This window comes from Pinus tabuliformis, chromosome J (genome assembly GCF_031772625.1).
Source record: "Pinus tabuliformis cultivar Carrire ecotype Pingquan chromosome J, CPIR1, whole genome shotgun sequence".
Classification (NCBI taxonomy): Eukaryota; Viridiplantae; Streptophyta; class Pinopsida; order Pinales; family Pinaceae; genus Pinus; species Pinus tabuliformis.
Window position 1 is genome coordinate 804,753,720 of NC_142295.1, and position 27,053 is coordinate 804,780,772.

General features: G+C 35.7%; 1 protein-coding gene across 2 annotated transcripts; it reads right to left on the minus strand.

Annotated features, from left to right (window-relative positions):
• Positions 1-1,788: 1,788 nt before the first annotated feature.
• Positions 1,789-25,022, minus strand: LOC149229153 (naringenin,2-oxoglutarate 3-dioxygenase-like). Of its 2 annotated transcripts, XR_016247919.1 has the most exons (5): positions 24,392-25,022; positions 18,111-18,438; positions 17,633-17,906; positions 2,312-2,396; positions 1,796-2,121 (listed from the first exon to the last, which is right to left on the minus strand). XR_016247919.1 is itself a non-coding variant. In XM_089378506.1 (4 exons), the coding sequence occupies exons 1-4, from the start codon at positions 25,012-25,014 to the stop codon at positions 2,365-2,367; spliced, it is 1,257 nt and encodes a 418-aa protein (XP_089234632.1). In that variant the 5' UTR covers positions 25,015-25,022; the 3' UTR covers positions 1,789-2,364. The 2 variants fall into 2 exon arrangements, 1 of the variants encoding a protein (XP_089234632.1); XM_089378506.1 differs by having other exon boundaries at positions 1,789-2,396.
• Between the last annotated feature and the right edge of the window lie 2,031 nt (positions 25,023-27,053).

Below are 27,053 nucleotides of genomic sequence, written 5' to 3' on the forward strand. Positions count from 1 at the left end.
TTGGACATACATTGTTAAATCATCATATCTATCATTAATCTTTCAAACTTACAAAAATATTTTAATGTCTATACTATGTTACTATAATGTTCTTTATATGCCAATATGGTGTGAATTTTCTAAGAATGCAAGGACAGGAAAACTGGTTATTTGGCCATGTTACAATAAAACTATTTTTACCATGAAATTTCCTTCTTCTTATGATATTGTGATAATAAAAAATCAATAATGTTCTATCTTGCACTTAAATATAGTATTGTCATTAAAGGAAAGATGGAAGAGAAAGATAACAAAAGTAAATGGAAAGGAATTTGAAGCAATTAAGACACAACAGGGATAAAATGAACAAAATAGAGAGAATGAGATTTATGTATATAAACAAAAATATATTTGAATAAAAAAAAAAAATTGTACTTAATCATTTTTAATTATTTCTATCATATAAAAACTCACAAATTAGTATTCAATTGTAATTAATATATTTTACTTCATGTAAAATTATTGAATGTTAATTGATTTCTTCTAAACAAAATAGAGAGATTGAAATTCATGTATATGAACAAAATTATATTTGAATAAATAATTTTCTTGTACTTAATTATTTTTAATTATTTCTATCATATGAAAATTCACAAATTAATATTCAATTGTAATTAATATCTTTTACTTCATGTAAAATTATTGAATGTTAATTGATTTCTGCTATCTTGGTTAAGATGTGGATTTTCTCAATAAATTTTCCACGATAAACAGTTATAGTTATTTTATTTATATATAATAAACAAGTTATAGTCATTTTCAATAAATTTTCCATAATAAACCAGTTATACTTATTTTGTTTATATATAATAAACAGGTCATAGTCATTTTGTTTATATATAATTTCATTGTGTAACCTTTAGACATTTATGAAAAGTAAACTAGTTATAATCATTTTGTTTAGATATAATTTCATTGTTCAACCTTAGACATTTATGAAAAGTAAAATTATACATGTTATGAGTATTATTATTTGTTTTTATTTTATTGCCTCCTTTAAGTCCTGATATATTTAGGGATGTGTCATAATGATATCATGTATGCACATATAAAAATAAATTGTTCCACAATTGTACATTAATGTTAGATTTAGAGTTTATATACACATTAAAAGATAAATTCATTATATTGAAATCTAAATACACATTATAACTCAGATTTTATATTAAGATTTTTGATGTGTAATTTATAATTTTTTTTCTTCAGATCATAATTGATATTCAATTTTTCAAAAGTCACTTTTCATTCCAATCACAATTGATATTCAATTTTTCATAATTCACCCTTTTGATATTCAATTTTTCATAATTCAAGCTTTAGGTTGAAATTCATACTTCTGGATCAAAATTTCACTTTAAAATTTAAATTATTTATAACTAATACTTTTTAAAATTAAAATTTCCATTTTCAAAATAATATTCATATTCTGAAAATCCATTAATATTTTTTAATAACTTCTATCATATAAGAACTTACAAATTAGTATTCAACTTTAATTAATATCTTTTACTTCATGTAAAACAATTGAACATTAATTTCTGTCTTCTATCTTCAGTGGTTAATAGGTGGGTTTTATCAATAAATATTTCATATATATTTTTTAAAGGTTCGATTTTCCATAAACCAAATAAGGCATTACAGAGAAGAGCAGGTTGTGCTATTAGTCTGCTTAGTGGAAACGAGACCAATAACACAAATAATTAGTATTTTGACATCATCTTTACCTAAATTTCTGCATCAAATAGACAAAAAAGCCTTCCAAAATTGTTTCCCAAGCAACCGCGTGAGACCATGCTTCTAGCTTTATGAACCACAGAACACCTCATCAAGTCCGTAATCTCTGAAACTCTCCATCCTATCTCAAAGTAGACTGAAAAGTTGAGAAGAGACTCTAATTTCCATGTGAGAAAACGGAGAGGCACTGTAAACTGAACTACACACCAAAATCTCCCAAACCCAACCACCAGGAATTCCATCCTGAGATGAATGCATGCATATTGGTGGGCTAAACTAGTCAACGAACGAAGAAGAAACAAAAATTGATGGGAGAGCTGAGCCATTACCAGTAAACGAGCTGGCCACCTGTGACCCAAGAGAGACCATACAATTGCAGTCAGGAGATGAGGGCCCAACGTTAAAAACAAAGAAAAGCCAATCCACCAACATCCTGCGAACTACTATACATCAAGTGTTACGCTGACCACCGAGTGCATTGCATGATGTTCAGAGATGGGTATAGCGAACCACAGTTGTGGGATGGTAAAGTTGCTACCTAGGAGCGAAGGTATGTCCAAAATAAAGCACCACCATACCATCCTCAACCATTCACGCGAAAAGCCATACCTGGATATGATTACCTGCAATTGATATCAACCAAACTTTCAATAGGGAGGCATACTTCCACCTTAACCATATAATATTACCCTGCATGTGAGAATATATTACACTGCTATCGTGTGTGGTCAAGAGCATTAGGGAGGCCATGTGGCCATACGTGTCACGCCCCCAAGCCTACGGTAGTTTTTCAACCGTGCCGCCGAGGTGCGGCACCACCGAACACTTTCTTTTTAACAATACTCGTGCACATGGACTATGCCTAATTCACTTGTCCTTACTTAGTTTGTGTTTCGCAACCAAGTAAAATGCATTTATCCTTTATACTTAATGAAGCCCATACTCATTCATTATCCATATGCAATTAAATCAAGAACATCAACAATTGCAACCAAGTATAAAGGGAGGGGCAACTCCCGGTAAAGTCTGCCCAACAATAATATATTATAACACTTCTTCAATAATACATCATACAAGTGTGCTTGAGAGACTTCAAGCCAACACTTAGAATAATTTATAATCAAGGCAAAGACAGCCTTTTACAACCATGTGCCAACCTCATACGGTAGGAGGGTGCTCACCCGAGACACCAAGAACTCCTCCTTTCGGTTCTGCACAAAACCACCTCACAACCGTGCTCTGACAACCTACAATCAGCTCCCGGTAAATCTGCGCACTTCCTTCCTTAAGCGCATGAGATATGCGCACTTTTTTTGCGCCCTTTTACCCCTGCTCGATGTAGAAGAGATAGAGATGCGAAGTGCTTGAGTTCGATGCCCAAATGAGGCTCTGCGCCATCATATATATACTCATGCCTGCTCCATGTGTGAGGGGTGTCCAGCCTTAAGGCCGACCCCCATAACTGTGTTATAATGCCCACGCTTTAGCCAAAGTGTAAGTCGGCCTTTGCTATGTGCAAAGCCACCCAACGCCAAGGTATAAAGCCTTTCGTTCTTCGCATTATTTCGCTAAGTGTTCATGCGCCCTCCATAACGTCGCACTTTTCGTCGCAAGTGGCCTGGATGATCGTCGCACAAGAGCGCCCGCCCGTCGCATCGTTCGCCAGCTCGTCGTGCACAGAGCGCCTGCCCGTAGTGCACGGAGCGCCCGCCCGTCGCGTGCCTGCCCGAGTCTCGAAGGCCTTACATCCTCCTCCACCTGAAATCGTTGTCGTCCTCGACAACATACCATCTCGGTAGCTCTCCACCAAGATCATCATCAACCATGATGTCGACTCCTCCACATAAGGCAACCATCCCTGCAACATATGTAGAATCCCATCTCCATCATGTTCCACCTTAGCAACCAACTGTCACCAAGATACTCCATACTAATGTATGTCATATATCAGATGTTCATGACCACCTTGTCACAATCTCCCCATGCTGCTCTCCACCATGGAAGGTTGATCCCTCCAACTCAAGCTACATGTCCACCGCAACAATGTGTCAACTCCATCATGTCATCACCATGTGCAAAACTGCCCATGCTATGTCAACAAGTGTTAACACACCTCAATCATGTGTCAACATCTCATCTCAACAATATAGTAATAGTCATCTTGATCCATATGTCATCATGTGAACTTCTGTCATGATACTCCAGCATAATGCCAACACATCTCTGTACACTTCGCGACCCCATGTTTGAACTAGTTGGGTAGCTAATCCAACCATCACGCTCAATCCATGAGAGTGAACATCCTCATGTCCTCATCAACTGTTCCTCAAAAATCTGCCACATTCTCGACTCATCAAGAATCTACAATCCATGCTCAGGTCCATGGAAACTCCATCCATCTGCAACATGCCATGATGCTTGATGCCAAGCCATCCCTGCACCATCAATCATACCTGCTCAACCATGTTTAAGGACTCACTGCCATGAGCAGCTAACAATGAGCCCCATCTTCTATGTCATCTAAGAAGATGTGGAGGGAGTAGAGCCTGAAGGCTCTCCCTCACTAATCAACTCAATCCATCTATCAGGATCCTCAACCTCCATCCTTTGTAGATATGCCTCCCGGTCTTCCTTCTGGATATTCGGCCTCACATATACCTCATCAACATCATCATCATCGTCCTCCACTAGCTCTAGCCTTCTTGACAAATCCAAGATGCTATCTGAAAGTGATCTAATGACCAATGACTGCTCCACAAGTTTTGCCTCAACAGTGGACAACCGCTTGTTCACCTTCTCCTTATCCTCCATCTGCATTCCTCCTAATTTATGATCAAGTTTTGTCACACCAATGGTTGGAACACCAATTGGTACATCTTCCCTTCCATCATAAATGTAGAGCTTCCTCAAATGTGGTACAACCATAGCCTCAAATTGTTTCATGAATTCCATCCCCAATACAGCTTCATAGTCATCAATCCGCACTATAGTGAAGTCCACCTTCCCAGTCCATTCACCAAGTGTAGTGTCCACCTTCTCAGCTATACCAAGAATTCCCATAGGAGGAGAATTCATTGTCTTCATTTGTGCCTTTTGATCCGGATTTAAACAGGAACGCAACAAATTACAGAGATAACCATATACACAAAGATGCAGCGGAAATAATACTTCATTTCATTAATGGAAAATACTGAAATATGCTTACAACCAGAAATGGAAATAAACCAGCTAAGGCGATGGTAGCTTATCTCTGAGAAGAGATGTGACGGCTACATGCCTCTGAACTGTGTTACAATGAGGCTCGAAGGCCTATTTATTGTTGAGAAACAATGGAAAAACCCTTAACATTCCAAAACCTAACCCTAGGAGATGAAACGCCAAACTGTGGGCCCCGTTTGGGGTAAATTGGTACATCAACTTCCCGGGGTCGTAACTTTGGCATATGATCTCCGTTTGACGCGTACAATAGCTCATTAGAAGGATCTATCCGAGCACTATCATTGTTGGAACGGCAACATCGGTCCATTCCATGGACCCATGTTGCCCCCGGATTCCCCAAAAAACGTCGTTTAGGGCCTCAAAACGGCTCCGGAAGTTCAGGACCCGAAAAACTGCTAAAAATAGTAAGTTGTGCTACAATTAAGGAAACTGAAAATGCTGAGAAAGACAATTGTGGGGGTCCAGGTGGACTTGGCAGGTGGCCACCAATATCCACCTGGATCATTCCTCCCCCCTTAGGAAGCAATGGTCCCCATTGCGTTGAGCTCCTCCATGAGATGAGGAAACTTCTGCTGAACTTGTTCCCTGGTGAGCCACTTGCCCTGCTGAAGGAGTTGGCCTGCTTTGACAACTCGATACAGTTGGATATTCTGTTGGCGAGTGTTCTTGATCTGTGTGTCCATGATTCGATCAGTTGCAGCTTGTTCCATGCAATCTGGATTTAATTCTGTGGGTTTGAGCTGTTCTGCAATGTCGGATGTGTCTAGCAATGGTGGAAAGTATGGCCGAAGGCGGTCCACATTGAACACTGGGTGCAGGCCAAGGAATGGGGGAATGCTGAGCTCAAATGCATTGTCTCCCATAGCCTTAGTAATGGTGTAAGGACCATATCGGAGTGGTCTCAATTTCCGATAGGCTCCAGTAAGGCGTTCCTTTTGCAAATGCAACCAGACTTTGTCGCCCACCTGAAACTTGTGTGGCACCCGATGTTGATCATGTCGCTGCTTGTACTTGGCATTTGATTTCACGAGAATGTCATGGACCTGCTGGGGAATATGTTGGATGCGCTCAATGAAGCTGGTGGCCTTATCTGTTTCGGACTGGACATGAGCTGAATTCATGTGAGTAGCTGCAAGTGGCATGGCCACATCAATGGGGCATAGTGGCTGGAATCCCAAACCCACCTGAAAAGGGCTATGGCCAGTGGAGCTGTGAAGAGCTCGGTTGTAGCTGTGTTGAACATAGGGGAGGCTCTCGTCCCATGTGCGTGGATGCTTTGAGTTATACATGCGCAGAATGTGCACAATCATCCTATTGACAACCTCTGTCTGGCCATCAGTTTGAGGATGGAAGGCTGTGGACTTCGTGAGTTTGGTGTCCAGCATTGACCAGAGGCTGGACCAAAATGTGCTGAGAAACCGACTGTCCCGATCTGAGATGATAGACTGTGGGATCCCAAAGTGCACCCACACTCGTTCAAAGAAGAGTTTAGCAGTGGCTTCTGCTGTGATATTCTTCTTGCACGCCACCATAATGGCCATCTTCGAGAACCTGTCGACGACCACAAAAACACAGTCATTTCCATGCTTAGTGGAAGGAAGGCCTGACATGTAATCCATGGAGATGGATTCCCAAGGTCGACTAGGGGTAGGCAACGGGGTATAGAGGCCTTGCTTCTTAATGGTCAGTTTGGCAATGGCACAGGCAGTACATGATCAGATGTACTTCCCAACATCCTGTCGAAGATTCGGCCAATAGAAATAATTTTGCAGTACTGCCACTATTTTCTCGACCCCGAAATGCCCAGCAGCCCGACTGTAGTGTGCTTCCCAAATCATCTTGGCACGCTCGCTTGAAGGAACACAAAGGTGACCGAGGTGGCATAATAGGGCATCCTGGAGGTGAAAATCTGCAACATGCCGACCCTCCAAGAGTGTCTGGTATGTGTGGCCGAATTCTGGGTCGCTTTTGTAGAGCAGTGGCCAATCAGAAGTCTCGTGCCCACAAGAGTTGAGCACGGTGGTCAGCGCCATGATCGGTGGTCGACTGAGGCAATCTGCAACATTATTGGTGCTGCCCTTTTTATACTTGATATTCAAGTGAAACTGTTGCAGGTATGTAGACCACTTCTGATGGCGATCATTCTGCAATTTCCCTTGGGTCTGTATGAACTGCAGGGGTCGGTGGTCTGTGTGGATGACCGTTTCCTTCCCCAAAATGTAATGCTTCCATTGTCGGCAGGCCTGTACAATGGAATACATCTCTTTATCATAAGTGGGGTACTTCCGAACTGTGTCTGAAAGCGTTTCACTGTGATATGCCACTGGATGTCCATGTTGAGTAAGGACTGCCCCAATAGCATAGTCAGAGGCATCTGTCTCGACCTCAAATGGTTGTTGTAAATCTGGTAACGCGAGCACTGGTGCCGTGCAGAGGCGATCCTTCAACTCCCTGAATGCCTTCTGTTGAGATTCAGACCAAAAGAATTTTGCTTTCGCCCCTCCCTTGGTGACTTGACTCAAGGGCCAAGAAATATGAGAAAACCCCAGCACAAACCTGCGGTAGAAGTTGGCAAGACCTAGAAAGCTGCGGAGCTCTGTTAGAGTGGTTAGAGAGGGCCAATCCCGAATGACTTGGACCTTGGCTGGATCGACATGCACCCCCTGTTCATCAATGATGTATCCCAGATACTGAACCTCGGTCATGCCAAAAGTGCATTTCTCCAAATTGGCACATAGCTTGTGTTGCCGCAGTGTTTGGAGAACCTGTCGGATGTGGTGGAGGTGCTCTTCCCAACTCTGGCTGAAGATCAGAATGTCATCCAAGTATACTACTACAAAGGAGTTGGTGAATGGCCACAAGATGTCATCCATTAGCCTCATAAAGGTTGCAGGAGCATTCGTCAATCCGAAAGGCATGACCAACCATTCGAAGAGGCCCTCCTTGGATTTGAAGGCAGTCTTCCACACATCTGAGGGTTCAATTGGTACCTGGTGATATCCTGACTTCAGATCGATCTTGCTGAAATATTTCGCCCCCTTTAGTTGGTCTAGGAGGTCATCAATCCGCGGGATCGGGTACCTATTACGGACAGTGATCTTGTTCAGCGCCCGATAGTCAATACAGAGTCTCCACGTCCCATCCTTCTTCTGTACCAACACGATCGGGCTCCCACAGGGCGATGAACTCGGACGGATGTGACCTTTCTCCAGGAGCTCCTGAATCTGCCTCTTGATTTCATTGTACTCCAGAACGGAGCGCCGATAAATTGGTCCATTGGGTAGCGGCGCACCTGGGGTCAGATCGATGGAGTGCTTGACTTGACAGTGCAGAGGAACCCCTGCCGGGGAGGTGAAGATGTCTTCGTACTCCTCCACAATCTTGTCCATCTGTAGCTGTCGTGCAGAGGGACCCCGTTTGGAGGCCGCGGCCACTGTCTTCTTCTTCCCTTGAGGGCGTATCATCAGGAAAACAAATTTCCTGGTTTTGGAAATGATCTTACTGCATTGTTTTGCAGTAATCAAAGAGATGGCGGCAGGTGGTGCTACCTCTGGTATCCTGAACAACTTATTTCCCAATGTAATAATAACAGCACGGGGCCTTGATTCATACACAGCATGTCGCTTCCACAAGTATGGTTGTCCTAGTAATACATCACAAACTTCAAGGGGAGCAATGTCACACAATACCTCATCCGTGAAGGGCTTGATGTTGTATGGAAGGCGACACTGCTAGCTCACGCGAAGATCTCGCCCTTGGTGAAGCCACCCAATGGTGTATGGTTGTGGATGTGCTGTGGTCGGTAAGCCCAACCGCTTCATGACCTCTGCCGAAATGAGGTTCTTTTGACTCCCGCTATCAACAATGAACTGTATCGGGGAGCCCTTTACCCACATCTGGGAGTGGAAGAGACGCTCCTCCTCCTCTGGATCTTCGGGTTCATTTTTCTGGATCTTTGCGGTAGCAACAGTGGCGCTGGGATCCGCATCAATGATCTGCTTCCCTTTTTCATACCCCTTATCGGGTTCTGACTCAGAGTCGGAACATGCATCTGATTCTGAAACCTTTAGCTCAGCCACCAGTGACTGCTTGGCCCGACACTCACTTGTGTTGTGAGTGGAGCTCTTATGGAACTCGCACCATTTTCCAGTGTCCTTTCTCGGCTTCGCGGCATTGTTCTTTGCTTGCAGCTTCGGCTGGTTGTCTTGGGCTGTCCCGCATGGGCTCTGTCCTTTGTTCTGTGGTTTAGGGGCACCTTTCCCCTGCTTTGGATTCGCAGATCCAAAGTCTCGCTTCTTTTGTTTAAACTTCTGCTCGACCTTGACGGCATATCGGTATGCTGCGCCGAGCGAGGGGATGTTTAGGAATTGTATTTCTTCCTGGATGTACTTGTGCAGGCAGCCACGGTATTTGAGTATCAAATGTTGCTCCGAATCCTTGATACCCAACTTTGTGCGAAGGGTATGGAAAAGATTGGTGAACTCCGGCACGTCTTGGTCCCTTCCCTGCCGCAGCGTGGTCCACTTTATGTATTCATCCTCATAGCTTCCGACAGGGTAGTACTGCTCCTTGATGGCATCCCGGAACGAATCCCAGGTGGGTGCGGCTAAAAATAGTGAGCCAGTACTTTCATCCTTCTGCTCGCAGTAGGTTTCCCACCAGTCCTTGACGTGGGGGACTGCTTTGAGAAGAGCAAAAACAATCTTTTCCCGACTCGAAAATTCATGAACAGAAAAATAACCCTCTAGCAGATTTAACCATTTATCTATGGCATCGGCGTCTATCTGACCCTCGAATATGGGGATTTCAAAATTAACTTGTACCTTAAAGGGTGTGGCGTTTCCAGAGGAGCTGCTGGAAGTCGATGCGCCGCTTCTGGGTAGCCGCTGAAGGATCTGGGCAAAGCTGTCCATCATCGCGTTCCGTTGTCGCTCGAGCGCTTCTTCGAGCAAGATTTTGATGGGATCTCCTGCCCCCTCGTCTTTCTTCTCGTCCGCCATGGGAGGCCGTCGGGATTTGCGAGGCTGGTCTTGCAAAGGTTCAACCAGTTCAAGCCCTAACTCCTTATATCCCGACCTTGTTGGGGACATGCAAAGAAAAACAGAGAAAAAGCAGACCGCTCTGATACCACTGATCTGGATTTAAACAGGAACGCAACAAATTACAGAGATAACCATATACACAAAGATGCAGCGGAAATAATACTTCATTTCATTAATGGAAAATACTGAAATATGCTTACAACCAGAAATGGAAATAAACTAGCTAGGGCGATGGTAGCTTATCTCTGAGAAGAGATGTGATGGCTACATGCCTCTGAACTGTCTTACAATGAGGCTCGAAGGCCTATTTATTGTTGAGAAACAATGGAAAAACCCTTAACATTCCAAAACCTAACCCTAGGAGATGAAACGCCAAACTGTGGGCCCCGTTTGGGGTAAATTGGTACATCAACTTCCCGGGGTCGTAACTTTGGCATATGATCTCCGTTTGACGCGTACAATAGCTCATTAGAAAGATCTATCCGAGCACTATCATTGTTGGAACGGGCAACATCGGTCCATGGATGTTGCCCCCGGATTCCCCAAAAAACGTCGTTTAGGGCCTCAAAACGGCTCCGGAAGTTCAAGACCCAAAAAACTGCTAAAAATAGTAAGTTGTGCTACAATTAAGGAAACTGAAAATGCTGAGAAAGACAATTGTGGGGGTCCAGGTGGACTTGGCAGGTGGCCACCAATATCCACCTGGATCACCTTTACCGGTACAAATTTCAGTCCAATTCTTCTCGCAGTATCTTCACTCATGAAGTTGTGAGAAGCCCCACTATCCACCATAGTGAGTACATCAGCACCTCCAAATTTCATCTGAACATACTCCAATCTGTTCCTTTTGGGATCTCTCCTAGAGATCACTTCCGTAGTAGCAGAAGCACCAATTATCTGCATCATCCCCACAGAAGCACCTTCATTCTTTCCATCAGATTGTGCAATAGCAGTCACCTTTGGTTTAGAAGGACAGTTCTTCACCGTATGTGGACCAGCACAAATCCAACACTTCAAAGGCTTCTTCATTTTCGAATTATCATCCAATTTTGAAGCATCTTCCTTCTTCTTATCTTTCGGTTTCTCGGACTTCTTCTTCCTATCATCAGAAGTCTCATCATAATGTTCCACCAGCCTGTCAACAGCAGCAAAAGCTTCTTCAAGTGTCCTAATCTTCTGCCTCTTCACTTCATTGTGTGCCCAAGGTTTCAACCCAATAATGAAGTTAAACACCTTGTCCCTCTCTGCCATGTCAGGAAGTTCCAGAGCTGCACTTGCAAACTCTCGCTGATATGCTTGTAGGCTTCCGGTTTGTTTTATGTACTTAATCTTCGTCCTTGCTTCCCATGTTTCATCCTGAGGACTGAAATGAGTCTGCAAAGCCTTCTTCATGTCATCCCACGAAGTAATGTCATCAGCACTACCATTGGCAATCTTATCTAACCTCCTTCGCCACCACATCTTAGCATCCTTTGTTAAGAACTGAGCAACTACCTTGACCTTTGTCTCATCATTGGATAGACCCAAACGTTCCACGTATTGCTCCATGTCCCATAGAAAGTTGCCAAGAGTCTTTGCATTCCATGCGCCATCATAAGATTCCGGTTCCTTGACTTTCATATGAGGTACTCCTCCACCTGAGTTGTGCCTCACTGCCTTCTTCAACACCGCTATCTCATCGTTGGCCAAGTCAATAGTTTTCCTCAAGTTCACGATCTCTGCAAGACCCTGATCCCTTAATTCCTCAACTTCTTTGACTCTTACTTCAAGTTGTGTACACATAAGATCAGTGTACTCATACTGTGCTCGGAGTTCATCATGTTGTACTCGGAGTTCTTCAAGTTCTTCCTTGGTCTTCAAGTTGGTCTCCTGCTCTCTAGCAAGAAAGTCCATCTTTTTATCCCAAGAAGTCTCCAAAGCCTCCATCTTTTCAATCACCTTTTCAATGAACCCAAGAGTAGTATCCTTCATCGTGTGACTAGACCCAGCCTGAGAATCAGTTGCCATCTCCAACAACTTCTTGCTCTTTTGCAATCTAGTTTCAACCATTCAACAGCTTCACCAAGTTACCTGCAATCAGAACCAACCCTTGTTCCACTTCGTGTGAAATGGTTTCCTTCACCTGCAGTACCTTGTCACGAGCAACCCTGCTCACCAGCTCTAGACCGAGCTTTGATACCAACTTCACTTCGGTGAAGTTGTGTAGTAGCTTCAATACACGGATCAGCTGCTCTGATACCAACTTCACTTCCGTGAAGTTGTGTAGTAGCTTCAATACACGGATCAGCTGCTCCGATACCAACTTCAAGGTGTGTATCAGCTTCAATGCTTCAATCATCAACCAGGATATCTGCTCTGATACCCACTGTCACGCCCCCAAGCTTATGGTAGTCTTTCAACCGTGCCGGCGAGGTGCGGCACCACCAAACACTTTCCTTTCAACAATACTCGTGCACATGGACTACGCCTAATTCACTTGTCCTTACTTAGTTTGTGTTTCGCAACCAAGTAAAATGCATTTATCCTTTATACTTAATGAAGCCCATACTCATTCATTATCCATATGCAATTAAATCAAGAACATCAACAATTGCAACCAAGTATAAAGGGAGGGGCAACTCCCGGTAAAGTCTGCCCAACAATAATATATTATAACAGTTCTTCAATAATACATCATACAAGTGTGATTGACAAACTTCAAGCCAACACTTAGAATAATTTATAATCAAGTCAAAGACAGCCTTTTACAACCATGTGCACACCTCATACGGTAGGAGGGTGCTCACCCGAGACACCAAGAACTCCTCCTTTCGGTTTTGCACAAAACCACCTCACAACCGTGCTCTGACAACCTACAATCAGCTCCTGGTAAATCTGCGCACTTCCTTCCTTAAGTGCATGAGATATGCGCACTTTTTCTGCGCCCTTTTACCCCTGCTCGATGTAGAAGAGATAGAGATGCGAAGTGCTTGAGTTCGATGCCCAAATGAGGCTCTGCACCATCATATATATACGCATGCCTACTCCATGTGTGAGGGGTGTCCAGCCTTAAGGCCGACCCCCATAACTGTGTTATAACGCCCACGCTTTAGCCAAAGTGTAAGTTGGCCTTTGCTATGTGCAAAGCCACCCAACGCCAAGGTATAAAGCCTTTCGTTCTTCGAATTATTTCGCTAAGTGTTCATGCGCCCTCCATAACGTCACACTTTTCGTCGCAAGTGGCCCGGATGATCGTCGCACAAGAGCGCCCGCCCGTCGCATCGTCCGTCGGCTCGTCGTGCACGGAGCGCCCGCCCGTCGTGCAAGGAGCGCCTGCCCGTCGCGTGCCTGCCCGAGTCTCGAAGGCCTTACAATACGGATCAAGCATCCTCATCATAACTATGATGCGCCAATAGAATTGATATCCGTTATGGGGAATGAATTCTCCATAGTAAATAAGTTAGAAGTTATAGTGTTTGTAATTATGATGTGTTGTGCCAATAGAATTGACACCCGTTATGGGGAATGGATTTTGCAGAGTAAATAAGCTATAGTGTTTGTAATTAAGATGATGAAGTTAGTAAAAGCTATAGTCTATCATTTTGTTTATATACAATGTCATTGTGTGGTCTTAAACATTTATGAAAAATACAATCATCTATGCAATTAATACTATCATCTATTTTTATTTTATTGTAATTTTTCAATCTTGATATATTTTGGATTTATTTCATAATAATATTATACATGTATATATAAAAATAAATTCAATATATTGAAATTGAAACTTATATTATAACTCAAAGTTTTTATTTATTTTAGTTTATTTTTTAAATAATAATTTCTAAATTGAAATTGACACTCTTAATTTCAAAATTCATCATACAACTTGAAATTAATATTTTGAAAGTAAAATTTCATTTTTAAATCAAAATTATTTTAAATTCACATTTTCAAAAACTAATATTCATATTTTCAAAATCTATTAATTTTTTTTATAAATTCACATTTTCAAAAACTAATATCCATATTTTTAAAATCCATTAATATTTTTTAATAACTTATATAATATAAGAACTTACAAGTTAGAATTTAATTATAATTAATATTCATATTTTCAAAATCTATTAATCTTTTTTTATAAATTCATATTTTCAAAAACTAATATCCATATTTTTAAAATCCATTAATATTTTTTAATAACTTATATAATATAAGAACTTACAAGTTAGAATTCAATTGTAATTAATATCTTTTGATGTATGTGTAAAATTATTGAATGTTAATTATTTTCTTCTATCTTGATTTCAATCTTATCTTGATTTCAATCTTGGAATGTATATGAGCTATATTATGCATTTTCGTATAAAATTAAATTGTTGAGAAATTATATTAATATTAGATTTAAATTTTTATACATATTAAAAATAAATTTAATATTTTAAAATTAAAATATATATTAAATTTATTTTAATATTAATATTTTTTAATAACTTATATAATATAAGAACTTACAAGTTAGAATTCAATTGTAATTAATATCTTTTGATGTATGTGTAAAATTATTGAATGTTAATTATTTTCTTCTATATTGGTTTCAATCTTGTTATATTTGGGATGTATATGAGCTATATTATGCATTTTCCTATAAAATTAAATTGTTGAGAAATTATATTAATATTAGATTTAAATTTTTATACATATTAAAAATAAATTTAATATCTTAAAATTAAAATATATATTAAATTTATTTTAATATTAATATTTTAGGAAATGCAATTCATAGTTTCAACTTTTTCCTAAATTAAAATTGAAATTCAATTTTTCAAAATTCATCTTCATATTAAGATTCATACTTTAAAAATCAAAATTTTATTTTTAAAATCAAAATTATTTGAAATCCATACTTTTTAAAATAAAAAATCACATTTTCAAAAATAAATATTCATATTTTCAAAATCCAATTTTAAATGTTCAAAATATAAATATTCATACATTAAAATCAAAATTCCTCATTTCTTAATTTTTTTTTATTAATTTGATTTTAATATAATTAATATTCATAAACAAATCCAGAATATTATGTTTTTCATATAAAATTTCAATTATTAACATAATTTTATATTTCAAAAGTACCATAATTTCTTTATATTTTTTATTAATTAATATTTTTTTTATAAGCTAATACCTTTGGGAATTTGAATTGTTAACTCTTTTACTATCAATTCAAAGCCTTGTGAGTATTAATTATTAGTTAATACTATTAGTTGTCATACCAATTATTTATCACAATATTTCAAAAATCAAAGGTGAGTAAGGCTTGTACACTTTCTTAAACTTTAATAATAAATATATAAAAAGAAATAGTTATGATGAATTTCATTAATCTCTATGTTTTTATAGGGTTATGATTATTTATTTATTTTCACAAGTAATTTTATGATTTTTTATTTGTATTATTAAAATTAAATTTTTATTTTTTTTTATATATAATTGTATGCATTTTTTATTGGTATAATTAAATTTTAATAAGAAAATATAGTTTCATATATATATATATATATATATTGCTAACTTGGATGAGTTATGAGACAATTTCAGGCTTAATTTTTGGCTTGAGGAACTATAACTCTAGAGCATCTAAGCCACCAAAATCCCCCACACCAATCTTTAACATGGCTAGATTTTTTCCTATAAAATTTCTAACTAGTAACTTTCACATCACAAAATGCCTTAGCAATACACCCTTCAACATCTATTCTATGCCCCATAAACTATCTATTATTCATATTTAAATTTTAATAATTTTATTTATAAATTATATTTTAATAAAATTAATTAATATTATTAAAAAATTTAACATTACAACTTTAATATTAATTTACAGATTTCGTTCCTATAAGCAACTTGTTTATGTATTTAACTAACATGATTAAAATTAATACTATAATATATTTATTACTATTTCCACAACCTTAACACCCCACCCCATTAGTGGATGTTTTGAGAAAAGGTATCCTTGAAAAATGTAAATTGAATATTACTATAAAATCTTGGAAAGCACGATAGTCTTAATGTAGAAAATCAATCATACATTTTATCACACTAAATAGATTGAAGCTCTTTATTATTGTTATTTCTTTTTTCATAGGGTTTGACCTGATGGCATGTTTTCCTATTCCACATATGCGTGCCAATGGAATGAAATGAATCGATAAACAATTGAGTGAAATGTATGAATAAACAATGAGGAAGTAAACCATTTGAATTTGGATTTGGATTTGTAACCCCTCATGTTCCTATATTTTTTAGGAATTTTTCTTCCACCCTTTGTCATATGGTGCATTTTTCACACTGGAAACACAAGTAAAGGTTTATGGGAGCACACGCATCTCGATGAACTATGAACTATCAATTCAGATATTTCCAGCCACATTAGCTTCTGTTGTAACTTAAATAATGACAACAATATTCCAAAAAATTTATGTCACTCATACTTTTTGGGCGATAAATAATATGATTGATGAAGTAAAACAAAGACAATATTCAGTGTTCAGATTTCTTTAACAAAGCCAAACGATTCACAAATTACCTAATTCCTTGATAATCAAAGATCATGTCAAAGTGAGTACCCCAAGACATTCACTATCTTCATTGATATCTACAATGTATTTTTTAATGAACGATCTAGGCATCAAACTACAAATCCATCCCTTTAACTTTCAAGCAATCAACAAATTCCATATTGATAATCAGTTTTAAGTGAACCCAAGTGAGAATGTAAACAAACAGTCCACTCAAGCCAACCACTAAAGTTGTAAATCCTAAACAACTTCACAATAATATTAACAAAAAGAAAAAAGTTCTCAACCATATCAATCTTGTATGTAGATTTTTTTGTTTATAAATAATTTATGCAAGGGAAAATAAAAAACAAGTTTATATACAACACTTAATGTCAATTACATACGGTTAAACTTATGTTAATGGCAGATTCTCTGAATATCTTAGAATCTGACTGTGATGAGAGATGTCAAACAATTAACCAAAAAAAATTCAATTATACTGAATGTATTTATTTTATTTTTTTCTATAAAAAAGAAAATAGGAAACTTATTGTAACAAAGATTATTGATCAAAATGTATATACAACACTTGATATCAATTACATATTGTTAAACTTATTGTAACAAAGATTATTGATCAAAATGTATATACAACACTTGATATCAATTACATATTGTTAATTTATGTTAATTGCAAATTTTGGAAACATTTCTGAATTTGAAGACTATTAACAATATTTTTCCACTTCTCTTCTTCCTTACTATCAGATTATCTACCCTAAATATAATGAATATAAAAATAAAGACCACCCCTACCTTTCCAACGAACTAACCAACTCCATGTATAAATTGCGGTCTATCCTAAACTATTTTGTCTATTTTGAGATTGAAGAGATAGAAAAAATAAAAGGTCGGTCAATTTTTTCATCTCGCTTCACTTCTATGTAATTCCAAAATATTCGGACACTGGAGTTAAAGAATGACTAGCCAACTTCCATAAGTGAACACATCACAGCAGAGAGTTGGATGGACCTACTCGATTGCCCAACTAACCTTTTTGCGGCTGTAGTAAAATAATTCCCTTGTTGCGTTTGATCTCTCTGTCCAGGAGATGTTTGATCATCTTCTTCTGGTAGAATTCCCTGTAAATGTAGCGTTCAAATTTTGCACGTGCGGGACTTTCCCGCTCACTCGCGTGTAATCCATCCAGCGGATAAACAATGGAGTCTGGATGGGGGTTGTAGAATGTCACTATGGATTGCCTCAGAGCACTCGAATTTACAACAGCTTGATGATCTGCGCTCTTGAAAATACCGTTACTCAATACCTGCATCAAAAATATAACAATTTATTTATTAGTTACCCAATTGATACAGAGAAGATAAAGAATTTTTTTATTTTAATTATGACATCAAAAGATTTTTCATAATATCCTTGAAATCTACAATTAACATAACTATATTCCCAAATCTACGATCGAAATATAACAAAAAACACGAATCAGTAAATATAACAAAACTCTGATACTGACATGCATCTGGTCTCCGAGATTTACAACGAAGGCTCCATCAATGGGTTCCACAGTGACCCATGTTTTGCCGTCGTCTTTTGTGGCCTGAAGGCCTCCGACTTTGTCTTGGAGTAATATGGTGAGAGTTCCGGGGTCGGTATGTCTCTTGAGGCCTAACGTTAAATCGGGGCGGGGGCAAGGCGGATAGTAATTCATGAGAACCTTCTGCTCGCCTTCTCCACATCGTTTCTGGATTGCGTCTGCCTCAACTCCTAGGGATTCTGAGATGAGTCCTAGTAGCGTCTTCGCCAGCTTTATCATCTCCTCACTGTACTTGGATAGGGTTTCTCTGTGATTTAACAGCAACAACAATTCAAGAATGTTGGTCTGCTTTTATATCTGGAATAAAGGAACTTTAATAACGTTAATCCCATTACATTGTTATCTTTATCAAGTTTTAAATTTCGGGATGAGCTTTAAGGTCTGTTATTTCAGATGAATTTTTATGTTTGGATAATTATTGTTATAATGGTTTTCTGTTTATAAATATTTCTACTGTTATATTAGAATATTTATTAGATTATTATATTTTAATATTGGTTGTTTATGGATGGCCTTAGTACAGTCACCTCACTTTAAGCATAGAAAAGGTAATTTCTTTCCTTTAAAAAAATCATATATATAATGTAATAATTTAAAAAATAATAATATATTAAAATTTAAAATAAAAGTATTTTTTAAAATATATTATTATTATTATTATTATTATTTTATAAATAAAATAGCTAAAAGTAAAATAATTCATTTTTAATTTATTTTTTTTTAATAGAGATATATATCATTATAAAGTGAAAATTTACCCAAAAAAAACTAGAGAAATTAAGGAGAGAATATATGTGGTAAGTTATTTATTTATTATTAAATATTAATAAGTGTTGTATAGCAATTTAATTATGGTTTAAAAAATAAAAAAATACATAATGAATAGTTAAATTTAATATGATTAAATACACAAGTAATCATTACTTTTTGTTAAAATATAGCTTATATAAATACAAGAACAAATAAGTGTTACATGGAAGTTTGGTCCCTATTTCTCAAGTTACAAATTATATTAGCATTAAAAATTATAATCAATATTGGTCAAAGCTAAATTAATAGTTGTCAACATGAAAGTTGAATCCTATAGCCTTGCTTTGCAAGAGTTGATAAATTGAGATGTGAAGTAGGTAAAATAATTGTTTTTTCAAGGTCTTGCATAAATTTTGGTGGGCAGTAATCAGTAGTAAGTCAATACATTTATTGATGGAAATGAACACTTGGTAAGTATATTTATTTACTTCCTATTCCTTTCCATTTTGAGGTGATATCCATAAACTATGACATAATATTTGAGGCAATTATCCACATCACATTATATTGTGCAAATTTTGCAATAAGACTTTCAAATTATGGTCAAATCAAATGTTGGAAAAATAGTTATTTTATTATTATGGAAAAATAAATATTTATAAGTTACATTCGAGAACTTTTATACTCTTAGGGCTTGAGAGATCTAAAGTTAAGATATGAATTCAACTTTACATGAAGTAACATATCAATGTTTATATGCATTCCTTTGTTATATTATTTTATTTTATTTTAATAATAATTTACACTTTGTTAAATATATATATATATATATATATATATATATATATATATATATATATAAAATTAATAATTATTTACTTCAAATTTTGAGGAAAAACTCAAGTTTATGGGGAGTACTTTATTTTGTAAGTTTATGATATTTAAAGTTAGGTGAGTGATAAAAGTTTTGCATTCAATTTATTTTCACTGCCAAGTTTGTATATCATTTTAGGGGTGAGGAGGATATACTTAGAAATTATAGTGGTAGCTACAATATGAAACCTTTATTAGGTGAGTATGAATGACCAATTTCACTAACATACAAATAATAATAATAATAAATTCAATTGTTAAATTTTATTGAGAACGGGAATTGACATCATGTTAAGTGAGAGATTTCCTATTTTCTATTAGGTGAATATCAACTTAGCCCAATGCCTAATTCTTTTAATATACAAATAATAATAATAATAATAATAATAATAATAAATTTAACCCCAATGAGAGTGTTAGAATTTCCTACTTCTTGTGAGGCGAGTATCAACTCAACCAAATGGCCAATTCCTCTAACATAATAATAATAATAATAATAATAAATTTGACTCTAATGAGGGTGTTAGAATTTGTGTGAAAGGAGGGGGGAAGCCTACCATGGCCTACCTCCCATAACATTTAAGAGGGGGGTTGGTGTGGTTATATTGCCCCATATAGACACACATGATAACAACATTAGATTCCTTAGCATTAAGATGATATCTCACATTCCTTCTGCGAGCTCTTACTCCATCTATCATGACTCTATTTTGTTTTGTTGTCTCAATGGAAATTCCTCACCACAAGTTGGATATTTCCCCCACGACATTGGCTTTGTGGATTTTTTTTCATATGAATGTCCTAGTCCACTAGAGGGTGGCCTTGATTACACACCTCATGTGTTGGCATTTCAAGTGTAGAGCGAGGAGATAGTTGTTGAGGAAGCAGATCTTGGGACTTTGGAAGTGGTTGTAGCGAGGGTTAAAGTCGAAATGGGAAGTGGCTCGAGAGGAATCAAACTTTGTTTGTAGTATTTGAACACCCAACGAGCTCATAGTTGTGGGATAATCTTTTTATCTCTTATCTTTGCAATAGTCTTAGCTTGTTTTTCTTTGCACGATAGAATTTGGTTATGGTCTACACGGTGTCTTGGTGGTGTAGAATTTCATTGGTGTGCCTAGGGTTCTATGACTATTAGATCTTGCCCGAAGCTACTATTTGTATGCTCATTCTTTGTCACTACCAATTAATTCTAATCCCAGGCCCATCTAGCAGTTGAGTGTTAAGATTTTCATGAGCTTGACCTCGACCTTATCGACCTGTCTCAGTTGTTTGCCTTTCTATTGGGGGGTGTCTATAAATGAGCTTGTCTTCTTTCCAAGTTACATGCTCTACTAGTGTATGCACTCTCATAGGGGGTCTAGAGGTCAAGACCCTCATGCCCAATCTTGAGCTCAAACCCAAGAACAAATTGATGTAGCTATATTCCACTCCTCCACCCATCTAGAAATACAAGAGAAAATACTTTAGTTAGAAGCCTTAACTACAAATGATTTCCAAGCCTACTGTGACTTTGAAATCCAAATTGAGGTAGCTAGTTGGGTTTCTGACCTTAGCTATACCAGGGGACAATGAAGCCAATCTCTCAATTCCATCACCCTCTATTGGAAAATGAAGATGTTCTTAGCTAGGGTCCTTAAAGAAAGGCACAAGGACCATAATGACATTATAACTTTTCTTAATGGAATGCAATGATTTTAATACCACCAACACTCCTACTTAGTTAGCCTTGATGCTCACTTGATCCACATAGAGGGTCATCTACAATGTCCCCTCAAGCCTCTAGTTGCAACAAGTACAAGCATCGAAGATTTGAGTCCTAGTCACCTCCTTAGATAATTGATGTTTCTTCAAGCCTCTCGACTAATTTCTCTTGACTAATGTTTTTTACTTTCAGTAAAGAATTTTCTTTAAGTAGATGTATAACTAGCTACACTTGATTTTTTTTTTTGTACATATAGGATGGGGTATGTTAAAAAATTGAAATGCAAATGAGTTTTATTTTAGGATGGTTCTAACTTATAAAGAAATAGATGACTATAAGTGTTTCTGGCATACTGCCACAATACCAAGATTAAAATTACACAATGATCTCTGAAATTAGATAGAAATTATTTTGAGAAAATAAAAACTTTAATTATTATTATTAATAATAAATTATTTTGAAAATTTATTAAAGTATATATCTTAAAATTGGTTGTTAAAATCGTTTCTCTTTAAAAAAAAAAAACATGTTTTAAATCATTAAATCTACTTTAATTATAACTCTTTATTAAAATAAAAATTTGTATGGAATAATTTCTATTAATCTTATAAATTAAAATAAATAAATAACCATAAATAATATAAAAAATTTCTAAATCTAAATATAAATAAATAGTAATATTATAAATTACATTTATAAATATAAAACATAAATAAATAACAAAAATGTTTTAAATCAGCCCCAAGAGTTAGCTCAATCGGTCAAATCAAGTGCCTCGCTAATGGAAGGTCACATGGTCGAATCTCGAAAGCTCTTGGGGTTAGGTCAGTAAATAGGCCGAGGGGTGTTGATGCCCTTCGGGTGGCGTCCACTCAGAGTTTAAAACCCTGGATGTAGCGGCTACCCACTGACCCGGTAAGTGAAAAAAAAAAACAAAAATGTTTTAAATCATTAAATCTACTTTAATTATAACTCTTTATTAAAATAAAAATTTGTATGGAATAATTTCTATTTATCTTATAAATTAAAATAAATAAATAACCATAAATAATATACAAAATTTGTAAATCTAAATATAAATAAATAGTAATATTATATATTACATTTATAAATATAAAACATAAATAAATAACAAAAATTATAATTTAATGTAAAAGCATTTTTAGTGTGGTTTATGGAGACTAAGTGGCCACTACATTCATGAGTAATAATTGAGGCACATTAACCTAAAGGGATCTATCATGGCACATCAACCCAAAGGGATCTACCCGCCCCCGTGAGGATACTGAGTGGCCGCTACATTCATGAGTAATAATTCGGGCATGTCAACCTAGAGGGATCTACGTGTCTGAGTAATAATCTGGACACATCAACCCAAATCACCCAGAGGGATCTCCCCAGTGCCCCACCTGAGTAATAATCCAGGCATGTCAACCCAAATCACCCTAGGGATCTACCCGCGCGAGTAATAATCTGGGCACATCAACCCAAATCACCAGAGTAATAATCGAGGCACATCAACCCAAATCACCGAGAGGGATCTACCCGCTCGAGTAATAATCTGGGCACATCAACCCGGGGGGATCTACCCCGCCCAAGTAATAATCTGGGCACATCAACCCAAATCACCCAGAGGGATCTACCCGCCTGAGTAATAATCTGGGCACATCAACCCAAATGGATCTACCTCGCCTGAGTAATAATCCAGGCACATCAACCCAAATCTGGGCACATCAACCCAAAGGGATCTACCTAGCCCGAGTAATAATGCAGACACATCAACCCAACACATCAACCCAAAGGGATATATCAAGGGTAATTTTTCAAGCCTCTCGAGTAACAACACATCAACCCAAAGGGGCCCGAGTAATAATGCAGACACATCAACCCAACACATCAACCCAAAGGGATATATCAAGGGTAATTTTTCAAGCCTCTCGAGTAACAACACATCAACCCAAAGGGATATATCGAGGGTAATTTTTCAAGCCTCCCGAGTAATAATCCTCCCGAGTAATAATTCAGGCACATCAACCCGAAGTGATCTACCCCGCCCGAGTAATAATCTGGGCACATCAACCCGAAGGGATCTATCCAGCCCAAGTAATAATGCGGGCACATCAACCCAAAGGGATATATTGAGGGTAATTTGTCAAGCCTAAACCCAAGGGCATTGAGGAGATTTGACCCATTGACCTCCCAATTGGCAAGGTACTTAGCAAGTGAACTTGACCAATAAACTATCCCTTGGGGCTATAAAATCATTCTTTTATTAATTAAAGTTAATAAATAAATGGTATTGAGGAGATTTAACCCATTGACCTCCCAATTGGCAAGGTACTTAGCAAGTGAACTTGACCAATAAACTATCCCTTGGGGCTATAAAATCATTCTTTTATTAATTAAAGTTAATAAATAAATAATGATAATCTTTTTCACGACAATTTTTGTTATTTAAAATACATTTTTGAATATATAAACATATTAACATTCTTAAATTAAATTTTAAAATATACAAATATATTCAACCCCTTAAATTAAATTTTAGAATGTATTAATAACTTCAATATCTAAAAGAAATCTTTAGTTAAATTTTACAAATTAAACATATTAATTAAAATTAAAATTTACCCAACAAAAAAATGTCAAATAAATTATAAGATTACTTTTTCCTTTCAAAACCAGAATTTGTGCCCTAATTTTTTTTTCTTTCAAAACAAGAATTTGTGCCCTAAAAAAATTCGCCCATTTAAGAGTCTCAATCGATATACATAGAAACCCGGGAATACTCCACAAGTAGTGCCCGTGGCTAAATGTTAAGATTACTATAGATCTGTATTATTACTTATGAAATCATGGTTAAGATGATTACCTGAACTGAACTGGCTTGGTAGACCAGTGTTGGACATCCAAAACTGGTAAGCATGTGGTGACGTATAATTCTCTCCAGTCCATGAGGGGGTCATCATTGATAAAACTTCCATTTCCATATCCCACGAACTGACCTGCCTGGATGGCGTGCTGCATCTTCTCCTCCACGGGAAGAGAGAAGAAGTCCTCCGCGCACCTCATAATCTCAGAGTTGAGCTCTGTGGGGACGCCATGATCTGTGATCTGGAACAGCCCCCACTCCTCACACGCGCCTCTCACTTCCCTTATGACCTCTGCACGCTCTGCTCCTCCGACTCGTGCTTTGGCCAGGGAAATGACAGGCACCTCTTGGCTGAAATCGTTATACGCCACCGTTGGTCGTTCGTCCCCGTCCTTCACGTAATTGAGAGGTAAATCCTTGATTCCCAGATCAGCCAGGGATTTCACAGTCCTCACCTCCAGAGCCGCTGGTGCCATTTTTATAACGGGCGGATAAACAGATGGTGATTTGGGCCAGGAAATATGTGCTAATAACGCAAACCCTAGCAGCTGTGACAGTATCCAGGGTATTGTTTGTTCACAGTGTGCATTAAATTGCATGGTCCAAGGACACGGTGGAACCATTTAATGAAGTTTGTGGTTAATGAGAATTGCAATGGCAAGGAAGTAGAGTGGTCCGTTTGTGATAAGAGACAAGGACGTGAGGGGTGCGAATAGAGACCACTGCGGATCAACTTTCACGATATCAACATTTTGTTTGTTTTCACGGCACGACCTGCCATCATCACATGCTCAAGCCGATGTTACGTTGAAGGTAGTGGTAACCTATGATTTGTCTTGAGAGAATATTATTTGTCTTTCATTGAGATCAAACAAGTGATCAAACTAGTTTGCTTTTGTTTTTACAAAGATGCTTTTTATACTTTTTATAATTATTATAAAAAGCAGTATATCAATTATATAATTAATAATTATATAAATAATAGCAATTATATTCTTATATATTTATGATTATTATATTAATATTATTAAAATAATATAAACTCATAATATAATATTATTATTATGTTTTAGTATTTTAATATTTATCCTAGAGTTTGTATACATAAGGTTAATTATTATCAATATTTAAGATTATTAATAAGTATATTAATATTAACAAATATATATCAATTAATAATAAGAATAGCTCAAGTCTGGAGAGAATATTATTTGTCTTTCTTTGAGATCAAACAAGTGATCAAACTAGTTTGCTTTTGTTTTTATCTCGTTATTATGGATAACAAAGATGATTTTTATACTTTTTATAATTATTATAAAAAGCATCATACCAATTATATAATTAATAATTATATAAATAATAGCAACTATATTCTTATATATTTATGATTATTATATTAATATTATTAAAATAATATAAACTCATAATATTATTATTATTATGCTTTAGTATTTTAATATTATTATGTTTTAGTATTTTAATATTTACTTATTAATATTAACGAATATATATCAATTAATAATAAGAATAGCTCATGTCTTGAAAGAATATTATTTGTCTTTCATTGAGATCAAACAAGTGATCAAACTAGTTTGCTTTTGTTTTTATCTCCTTATTATGGATAACAAAGATGTTTTTTATACTTTTTATAATTATTATAAAAAGCATCATACCAATTATATAATTAATAATTATATAAATGATAGCAACTATATTTTTATATATTTATGATTATTATATTAATATTATTAAAATAATATAAACTCATAATATTATTATTATTATGCTTTAGTATTTTAATATTATTATGTTTTAGTATTTTAATATTTATCCTAGAGTTTGTATACATAAGGTTAATTATTATCAATATTTAAGATTATTAATAAGTATATTGATATTAACAAATATATATCAATTAATAATAAGAATAGCTCAAGTCTTGAGAGAATATTATTTGTCTTTCCTTGAGATCAAACTAGTTTGTTTTTGTTTTTATCTCCTTATTATACATAACAAAGATGCTTTTTATACTTTTTATAATTATTATAAAAAGCATCATACCAATTATATAATTAATAATTATATAAATAATAGCAACTATATTCTTATATATTTATGATTATTATATTAATATTATTAAAATAATATAAACTCATAATAATATTATTATTATGCTTTAGTATTTTAATATTATTATGTTTTAGTATTTTAATATTTATCCTAGAGTTTGTATACATAAGGTTAATTATTATCAATATTTAAGATTATTAATAAGTATATTAATATTAACAAATATATATCAATTAATAATAAGAATAGCTCATAATAATATTAGATTTTTTTTATATTATTTAAATAACTTAATAATAATAATAATAATAATAATAAAAATAATAATAATAATAATAATATACAAATATAATTATTATTATATTATTAATAAGTATATAAATATTAACAATGATATTATTTATATATATTATTGTATAAATATTATATTAATATTATAATAAGTATATAAACTCCTCATATATATTAATTAATAATAAGAATAGCTCATAATAATATTAGATTATCATTATATTATTTAAAGAATCTAATAATATAAAATTATAAAAAATAATAATAACAATTATATTGTATAATAATAATAATAATATTT

Bases quoted from the DNA above. Each gene is read 5' to 3' on its own strand.
- LOC149229153 (XM_089378506.1), bottom strand. From the start codon at position 25,014: ATGGTTCCACCGTGTCCTTGGACCATGCAATTTAATGCACACTGTGAA. The intron at 18,439-24,391 runs GTAATCATCTTA...GTTAAATCACAG, and splicing joins ACCAAGCCAGTTCAGTTCAG to AGAAACCCTATCCAAGTACA. The intron at 2,397-17,632 runs GTTAGTTGGGCA...TATCAATTGCAG, and splicing joins TTTACTACAGCCGCAAAAAG to GTAATCATATCCAGGTATGG.